Consider the following 10247-nt stretch of genomic DNA (forward strand, 5'->3'; position numbering starts at 1 on the left):
TGTTTTATCCCGAATTCTTTTAACATTTCTGTCAATCGCTTGGCTTTAAATTGCGTCTGTTGCATGATAGTAAGAGTAGGCTAATTTTGTTTGTTTTAATCTATAAATATTATTTATTTTTAATGTTTTTCTTACATCTAAGTTCTGAATCCATATATTAGGAATTAATAACAATAATAATGAAAAGAAAAGTTTAAAAAGAAAAGAATTAAATTTAATGATGATTTCCTGTAATTAAATCACTTAATTATGAGAGTTACCGTGCAGGGTTTTAACAAATAATCAACTAAAATACTAGAAAATAAAAATATAAATTGTGTTGGTTTAATTAATTGATTGATCAATCATACTCTTTCGGTATGGATGCAAGATCTGCTCTTACGGCATGAATAGAGTAATATTTTATAATCACTCTTACGGTGACAATCATTGGAAATCTGCTCTTACGGCGAATTATGCAAGATGTTAATATTTAGAGAGGTCACACTTACGATGGAAATTGCAAGATCTGCTCTTGCGGCAAGAATAAGCTTTGTGTTGCGAACACAACCTCAATACAATCAATTGTTCGCTAATATCAGTTCAATTCAGTCTCAATTCCACAATTAGTTGGTTGTAAATCCTCGGAAATCCTAAATATATCAACGATAGAGAGCTTCCTTGAAATCCGATGAAAGGCCTTTTTTGATCTTCCACGTGCACGCTAAAAACTGGTACTGAACACGTTAAGATAAGAGAGCTCAGCTTTTTCCGATCGTCCAATCGGGGTGGTTTTAGGAAGGGGGAACCAATTGAGCGGTAGTGCTCGTCTCGCTGTTTCGCGCGTCCTTCAAATATTGAGACGTCCCAACATTCTGCCCGCCTTCAACAAGAGATTTGTTGAACAAATTGCTGTTTTGATCCACGGGTAAGATGCATAATTTCGTTATTGGTCGCTTGAAAGTGGAGGAAGCAGTTGACACTGAAACGACTCTTGTTAATCTATCTGCTCCAGGATGAAGCTTGGTTACCCTGGCGAGTGGCCATTTTCCTGGTGGATATCTTTCATCTACGATAAGCACTAAAGAACCTTCTTTTATTATATTGGAAGGGTGATGCCATTTTGATATTGCTTGATATCGTTGAAGACACTCTAACGACCAACGTTCCCAAAATTGATCAACTATGCTCCTTAACAGTTGCCAGCGGTTAAGACGGCTCATCGGTACACTAGATAAATTTGGTTCTGGGACTACTGCAAGAGGTTGTCCTATAAGGAAGTGTCCTGGGGTTAATGCGCTAAGATCAGTGACGTCTTCAGTTAGGGGGCATAGTGGCCTAGAATTTAATATCGCTTCGATTTGTATGATTACGGTGTTTAATTCCTCATAAGTTAGATTTGTTTCGCCTATGACTCTGCGAAGATGAAACTTGGTGGATTTAACAGCAGCTTCCCATTTTCCTCCCATGTGAGGAGCTGCTGGAGGATTAAAATTCCACAATGTACCGTCGTTGGCAAGAACATTTGAAATTTCTTTTAATTCAGTTGAAAATGCGTTAAACATTCGTCGCAGCTCCGTATCAGCGCCAATAAAATTAGTACCACAATCGCTTCTGAGCGTGGCACAAATACCTCGTCGACCGGTGAACCTTTTGTACGCGGCGATGAATGCACTAGTTGAGTACTCTGAAACAATCTCTATGTGTATTGCAGACGTTGATAAGCAAACGAAGATTGCCAAATAACCTTTGTAGATTCGAGCTGCCCGCCCTCGCCAAGTTTTTAATGATACCGGTCCGGCGTAGTCTAGTCCTGAGTGTAGAAAAGGGCGTTGTGACGTCCTGAAGTCCGAAGTGGTCTCGAGACTTGGTTCGACCATGTAATGATGAATAATAATAATTAAAGGGTTCTTCTGCGGTTAAGGAGGCTAAAACTCCAAGATAAAGGTCACTTAATGATTCACTGTTGAAGAGTTGATGATTTGTTCCCAGAGTAGATTTATTGTTGAACACAAATTTTTACAATATTTCAATATAATTAGTAAAGTTGGTCTTATAGTTTAACGAATTTATAATATGCGTATTTTTATTTATATCTTGACAGCGATAAAGTTGTAGCGCGAGAAGGTTTAAAGGGGTTGAATAATAGTAGAAGTAACTGAAGTAGTGGGCGCGATAAAAGGTTTTTTGTAAAAGTAGTCGTGGTAGTAGTTGTGACTGTTCTGTACTCTAACTCTAGCTGTAACTGCTGTAACTGCGCTTGTGGTTTTCTGAATCGTTTATATACCATTTTAGAACAATGGAAAGGAGTAGTTCCGACCTTGACAATCCTTATTTGGTTACAGAATTTCAGATTGGTCCACGTAGGTTCAACCTTGGTTCCTTATATGGTAACGAATTTTGCTATTGGCTTGAAAGGCTGGCCTTGGTTCAAGAAAGTGCTTTGTCATGACTCAGAACTATGACTCACAAGTAAGCTCTGTTTTTCTATTATTTTATCTGATGGCCTTTAAACATACTTTACATAAATTGTTTAAGAAATGTCTTAGATTCAGTCTTAAATTTCTCCCTTTTTTCCTAATATTAACATAATATTATATATATATATATATATTTTATAGTTTAAATTATTGAATGTAAAAGCTATTTTCTTTATGGGACTCAAGGATATATCCTTGAGTCTATTTCTGTATTGAAGGCAGTGAGAGTGCTGGTTAAAATCTACTTTCTACCGCACTAGGTTTTAATACTTGGTTTAGATAGAAACAATTCTTCTATTTTAATCATTAGTTAACTAAAGGATATTTATATATTTTATTTTATATATAAAAGAGTTGTTTCCTTACATTATACATATTTTCCAAGTATTTAATTAAAACATTTCTTATTTTATATATATAATATAGATTTTATATAATAATAATAATTATTATAATTGTTAGAAGTTGTTAAGTTTGTTAATTGTTCTCTACTGTTATTGTTTCTATTACAGGATAGCAGGGATAAAACCAGAGTTGCTATTTATCAACTAATAATAGGATGGTAAGAATTGTATGCTTTAGTATATCTATATATATATAGGATAAAAGTTTTAAAAATTCATAAAAGCTAAATTAATAGGAATTAAGAAAAGTTATTTTGCACGGATAAATGATTCATTATAGTCTTTAACTTCTATTATAAAATTTGAAGAAGGTCAATTGTTAACTTGAAATTGTTTATAACAATTTATTAATTTGTTTATTAATATAAGATTTTTAATTACTCAGTTGTGCGTTATAGCGACGAGTCTTTGTTCCGTTCGTAGTTGGTTATTAGGAGCATTAGTTTAGAAAATGTTGGTGTTACTATTTTGTGTCATTTGTGTCGGTCTCTGATTTTGGACAGTGGTCATAATTCGAGAACTAAAAGAGTTAGAAAAAAAATGTTTAATAGTTTTTTAAATGAGAGCTCAAATGTGACAAAATACACGTAACAGAATTTTGAATAATTGGATAGTGTTTTATTTGTTTATAACAATTTGGATAATTAACTAATTAAGAAAGTTTATTTATAGAACCATTTTTATTCCTTTATTCGATCACTTTATAAATAAATTAATAGTTTATTAATATTTTATAATTTAAAAGGTTTTTTTTATTAATTTTTGTATCTCTTGTTTTTCAGTAAAAGGTATTCCGGTTCTTCAAACTATCGGAGTTTGTAAAATTCCTATATCTCGGAATTTATGAGGAGTAGAAGAAAGTATAATATATGGATTTGGGGTAATTTTGCAAATGCCGAAGGATGTACGGAACGGAATTTGAAAATATTGTACTTGTTTAATTTGTTTATAACAAATTTAATAATTAATTAATAAAGAATAACTTCTATAAAAGTTAATTTGAATATTTATTTATTCTTAATACAAATATAACTATAAGTCCTTGAAATGTTGCAAATAAAGGGAGTTCTCTCTATACGTGTGTTGAAATGTATGTATGTATGGGTAAGAGTAAAAGTTTAAAAATTTGTAGCTGCTAAACTAATAAGAATTAAGAAAAGATATTTAGTATACGTTAATAGTTTATAGAGAAGTATGATTTAGCGTTATAAAATTTGAATGTTAATGGTTATTAATTTTAATTTATTTATAACAATATACTATTAATGCTTACAAAGGTATAAGTCTATATGAGTTTTTTAGACGGAAAATCATAGGGTTCTTCACATCTAAGAGGATATGGGTTGATCTTTAATGGTTTAATAATTATTAAGGATTTTATGCGGCTGATGTATCAGGAGAACATGAGTGCGTAACTTTAAAAATTTATAAGTCCAAAACTATTACAGATACCGAAAAAATGGTGTATACAAAAGTTTCTGTATTTTTAACAACAAGATTGATAGCCATCACAGTTTTTATATTTTATATATAATTTTAATTGTTTATAACAATTGATATTAAAAAATGTCTTATTATGAAACTTTTATTTTTACGTATGTTGCTACCGTAAGACAGAAGAACATGTTTCTATATATTTTTTATTTATATATCATTGTTATAAGGTTTATTTTCAATAGTTATAAATTGTTTATAAGATTTGTTAGTAGGAGTTGTCACAAAATGTCGGTTTCTTGGGTCTATATGTGTAGTTAGAGTAAATTTAATGGGTCGGGTTATGATTGGTTGGCTCTGGACTTGACTTAAAGTGGACTTGTTGTAGATGTCGCTTGTGTCTCTTAAAAGATTTGTCGAGTGACTGTACTACAAGTAGTGACAAGTGGTGACTGTACTGCAAGTGGTGAAATTTATGAATGCCGGTGTAGTTAGTGTAGTAGAATTATTTTTAATAATATGATTTTGAAAAATTTTCGCCGGTGGTGAAGTTTTCACCTGTGTTAGTAAAACGTCTCCTAGTCGTCGCATGATGTGACATTGAACATCATTGGAAGAGTTTTCAAGAGGAACATGAAGGTTTATGTCTTATTAAAGATCAAGTATTAAGCGAACATACTTATTTTCAAGAACGATTATACAAAAGATGCCAAGCATTCTATGTGTATTTGAAGGCGAGGATATTATCGCAAATCGAAGAAACTGATACATCAGAATTCCCTTCAGGGTCAGCATTGTCAGAGAAGGAAACTTAGTCTTCTTTATTAACACGTAACACATTATCTCGTATTAAACTACCGACCTTTGCCGGAGAATATAAAAGCTGGAGAGCCTTTAGAGATCTTTTTGATTCTATGATAATTTCGAATTCTGAATTAAATGATGTAGAACGAATGCACTATCTGAAGACTTGTCTTACGGAAGAATCGGGAAGACTAGTTGGCAATTTATCTGCCACAGCAGAAAATTTTACAATAGCATGGACACTACTAACCTCTCGTTATGAACATAAACGCTTTTTAATTAATGCACAATTAGATCGTTTAGCGAATCTAAAGCCTCTAAAAATTAAAAACGCTAAAGGTTTACGAATTTTACAGACTACTATTCTCGAAGCAATGGCAGCATTAAAATCTTTAGATTGCTCAGTGCAGTACTGGGATCCATTATTATTGCATCAACTCACACGTCTTTTAGATCATGAGACTCGAGAGGACTGGGAAGTCTCACTAGGTTACTCTAACGCATATCCTACTATGAAACAATTTGAGGACTTCTTAAATGCTAGAACTAGAGCCTTTGAGAATATGCAACATTCGTTAGATTCAGGATCAAACAAGGAACAACGTATATCAAATTCTTCTTTACATAAACCATACTCCAGAAATATTGGTCACGCTACTTTATCAAACTCAGATATAAATCTAACAGAATGTATATTATGTAGTGCTAAACATTATTTGAATCAATGTGATCAATACAAAACAAAAACTAGCAAACAACGGAAGGAACTTCTTATTAAGCATCATAGATGCTTTAATTGTCTAAGTGCTCACAATATGAAACAATGTCGATCCACGAGATGTTGCACCAAATGTGGGAAGAAACATCATATTTCCATTCATTTTTTTGATACCGAATCTAAGATGAAGACAACTAGTCAAATGGCGAAGGCAACCAGTCCAAAGGCTGATACATCACAATCAACCAAGACGACAGATTGACTATCCGTTAAACAGGACAAAGTTAAAGTAATTGACAACATCAATCAACCATACACAAGTTCACATCATCTTGGTCATATTAATGACTCACGCTCTCTCGTTTTATTAGCAACATGTCGAGCATTGTTGAGAAAGCAAAATGGCGATTTTATAGTAGTAAGAATACTTTTAGACCAAGGATCAGAGTTGTCTTTCATAGAGGAGGATTTAATAAAACAAGCACAAATCAAGAGAACCGCTGCTTCAATACCACTTCTCGGTATCGGCGGAACGTATTCTGGAAAAACGAAAGGAGTTGTTTCAATTTATTTACAATCAATTCATGATTCCAATTCAAAATGTAAAATCAAGACTTATATTTTACCAAAGTTAACGAAAAAATTGCCACCGTATAAAACAGATAAACGCTCTTGGTCACATACTAATGGTCTCTCATTAGCGGACCCAAAATTCTATAATCCAGGGATTATAAACATTATCATAGGAGCTGATAATTTTGGTCTTATAATAAGGGATGGATTAATCCAGGGAGACATTACAGAGCCCGTTGCACAATCTACTATATTTGGTTGGATTTTGTCAGGACCAACGTCCATGAATAATACATCTCAACATATTAACCAAGCGTATCATTGTTCTGAAGATCACGATCTAAAGGAATTACTCACGCTCTTTTGGAAACAAGAAGAAATAAATTCCTCTTCAACATCGCAACGAACACCAGAAGAAGAGGAATGCGAACGGCATTTTCTTTCGACTTATACACGTGACAGAACTGGACGATATGTAGTAAAACTACCATTGAAAATTGACCCAAAGGTTTTGGGAGAATCCAAATCCAGGGCTATCTGCTGTCTCAATCGCTTATCACGACGATTCCAAAATGATACTAAAATATATAAACTATATAGTGAATTCTTAACGGAATACATTAATCTAGGACACATGATGTTAGTCAAAGAATCGCAAGAAAACGTGTTACCAGTATATTATTTACCACATCACGGAGTTCTTCGTGAAGATAGAAAAACCACAAAATTACGAGTTGTATTTAATGGATCTAGTAAAACAAGGAGTAACTATTCTTTAAATGACATCCTTCATTCCGGTCCTAAACTTCAAAATGAAATCATAAGAATACTATTGTGGATTAGGACACACAAAGTACTTTTCGGTACTGATATTGAAAAAATGTTCAGACAAATAAATCTGAACATTGAAGATTGGAATCTTCAAAGAATATTATGGAAAGATACTTCTGAACAGATAAAAATTTATAATCTTACAACCGTCACCTACGGTTTAAATTGCGCTCCATTCCTCGCTTTAAGGACCTTACAACAGCTTGTTAAAGACGAAGGTCATCATTATCCCCTTGCAATAGACCCTATGACGAAAGGAAGATATGTCGATGACATATTTGGAGGGGCGGAAACAATAAACGAGGCTAAATCAATTATTGATCACGTAATAAAACTTTGTAATGCTGGCAAATTCCCATTAAAAAAATGGTGTAGCAACTTTCCCGAAGTTCTACCGTATGACAAGGAAAAAACGTCTTCTGTAAAGGAAACTGAGCCTACAGAAAATAAAATTTTAGGTTTCTTATGGGACCCTAATAATGACACCTTTAGTTTTTCAGTAAAACCTCATAACTCCACGGAATACACTAAAAGGAGGATCGCATCAAATATAGCAAGATTATATGATCCACTCGGTATAAGTGCACCGATTATAATCAGAGCCAAATTAATTTTACAAGAACTTTGGTGCCTTAAAACAGGATGGGACGAAATCATTCCCCGGAACATTCAAGAAAAGTGGAATATCTTCCGACAACAACTGCTGGAATTAAACAAATTGAAAGTTCCGAGATGGCTTAATCATATACGCAACAATTCGACTCATGAGTTACACGGATTTTCCGATGCCTCACAACAGGCAATAGCAGCTGTGGTATATATACGAACCTGTGATAATGACGGTACGATATCATCACAATTAATATGTTCAAAAACGAAAGTTGCGCCCATAAAACGACACAGCATACCCCGCTTGGAACTCATGGCAGCTTTATTATTGGTTCGTTTAATGAAGGCAACTTTTGAAGCTCTCGATGTTCCCGCAATGCCACATTATTGTTGGTCCGATTCTTCCGTTACTCTTGCATGGATAAATTCTACACCTTCTCGATGGAAGGAATTCGTGCGAAACCGTGTTGCAATTATACAAGAAACTCTACCTAATTCCTTATGGAAGTTCGTAAAAGGAAAGGAAAATCCGGCAGATATTGCCACAAGAGGTATAAGTGCTAAAAAATTACAACAATGCGACCTTTGGTGGAATGGACCTAATTGGCTTGAGAAATCTCAAGAATCATGGCCAATTGCAACGAGACAACCTCCAGATAATGTTAAACTAGAGGAACGGCCAGGACGCGTGATGCTGGCTACTACTTCGCCGATTTCATATTGGAGTATCTTAGATAAGTACTCTTCAATTAACAAACTACTAAGAGTCATTTCAATTTGTAAGCGATTTATAAACAGATTGAGAAAGCTACCGGACTGTTTACCAATATCATCTCCCATAACTCCTGTGGAAATTCAACAGAGTTGTAACATATTAATAGGAATAATTCAAAGATCTTATTTTCACAGTGAAATTCAAAGCATTCTAAAGGGTGAACGGCTTTCAAAATCAAATGAATTGATTAAACTAACCCCGTTTCTAGATCAAGACGGACTGCTAAGAGTTGGAGGACGACTACAAAACGCTCATTTAAATTTAGACACTACCCATCCATTGATTCTGCCGAAGAAATCTCCGCTAACCACGCTAATAATAGACGAATCTCATTTAAAAATTTTGCACGGAGGAACCCAATTAACTTTGGGATATATAAGATCAAAATATTGGATATTAGGTGGAAGAAATCCAGTGCGTTCGCACATCTTAAAGTGTGTACGATGTGCAAGATATAGAGCTTCACGAGCCCAGCAGCTAATGGGTCAATTACCCATGGAACGTGTGACACCATCACGCTGTCACATCCTGCGACGACTAGGAGAAGTTTTATTAACACGAGTAAAAGCTTCACCACCGGCGAAAATTTTTCAAAATCATATTATTAAAAATAATTCTACTACACTAACTACACCGGCATTCATAGATTTTACCACTTACAGTACAGTCACCACTTGTCACTATTTGTAGTACAGTCACTCGATAAATCTTTTAAGAGACACAAGCGACATCTACAATAAGTCCACTTTAAGTCAAGTCCAGAGCCAACCAATCATAACCTGACCCATTAAATTTACTCTAACTACACTCAATTACACATGTAGACCTAAAAAACCGACATTTTGTGACAATTCCTACTAACAAATCTTATGAACAGTTATTAACTATTGAAAATAAACTTTATAACAATGATATATAAATAAAAAATATATAGAAACATGTTCTTCTGTCTTACGGTAGCAACATACGAAAAAATAACAGTTTCATAATAAGACATTTTTTAATATCAATTGTTATAAACAATTAAAATTATATATAAAATATAAAAACTGTGATGGCTATCAATCTTGTTGTTAAAAATACAAAAACTTTTGTATATACCATTTTTTCGGTATCTATAATAGTTTCCGAGATATAAAAATTTCCTGAATTTGAATCTCTCAGTTTAACTTTTCTCTTGTGAAACTAAGGAACCACAAATCAAATAATATAAAAACAAAATAAAATATGAAACGATATAACTGATAGAAAAGAATTATATTGCTGTATTCGTCTCTCTCCATAGAAACAGAATATATAAAAATAATCACACCATTATTAAATAATAATATATATATATAACTTATGATAATATATAACTTCTGTTAATAAACCATAAACAATATTAATTATAATTTTTTTTGAAAAGCTTATAAGACCTATAATAACTTTTATTATAACATTTTTTATTTAAAATCAAAAACCTAATTTATAAAAAGGATTAAAGGAAAAATCACCCGTTATAAGGCAAAGGTCCTCATAATATCCAATAGGCATATATATATATATATATGTGTAACAGTCATTACGAGGACCTCAAGTTTAACTCTTAATATTTTCAAAAAATAATAATCATAAAAATATGCGGATTAATTTAAATT

General features: G+C 33.1%; 3 protein-coding genes across 3 annotated transcripts; 2 read left to right on the forward strand and 1 right to left on the reverse strand.

The window, feature by feature from the left end:
* Positions 1-773: 773 nt before the first annotated feature.
* LOC139112131 (uncharacterized) lies at positions 774-1859 on the reverse strand. Its single transcript, XM_070672946.1, has one exon. It carries the CDS (start codon positions 1857-1859, stop codon positions 774-776), a length of 1086 nt encoding a protein of 361 aa, XP_070529047.1.
* Positions 1860-5211: 3352 nt separating this feature from the next.
* Positions 5212-6081, forward strand: LOC139112132 (uncharacterized). The gene has a single exon (XM_070672947.1). The coding sequence runs from the start codon at positions 5212-5214 to the stop codon at positions 6079-6081; it is 870 nt and encodes a 289-aa protein (XP_070529048.1).
* A 113-nt stretch (positions 6082-6194) lies between these two features.
* LOC139112133 (uncharacterized) lies at positions 6195-9297 on the forward strand. The gene is made up of 2 exons (XM_070672948.1): positions 6195-6237; positions 6281-9297. The coding sequence occupies exons 1-2, from the start codon at positions 6195-6197 to the stop codon at positions 9295-9297; spliced, it is 3060 nt and encodes a 1019-aa protein (XP_070529049.1).
* Positions 9298-10247: the final 950 nt, after the last annotated feature.

This window comes from Cardiocondyla obscurior, linkage group LG27 (assembly GCF_019399895.1).
Source record: "Cardiocondyla obscurior isolate alpha-2009 linkage group LG27, Cobs3.1, whole genome shotgun sequence".
Lineage (NCBI taxonomy): Eukaryota > Metazoa > Arthropoda > Insecta > Hymenoptera > Formicidae > Cardiocondyla > Cardiocondyla obscurior.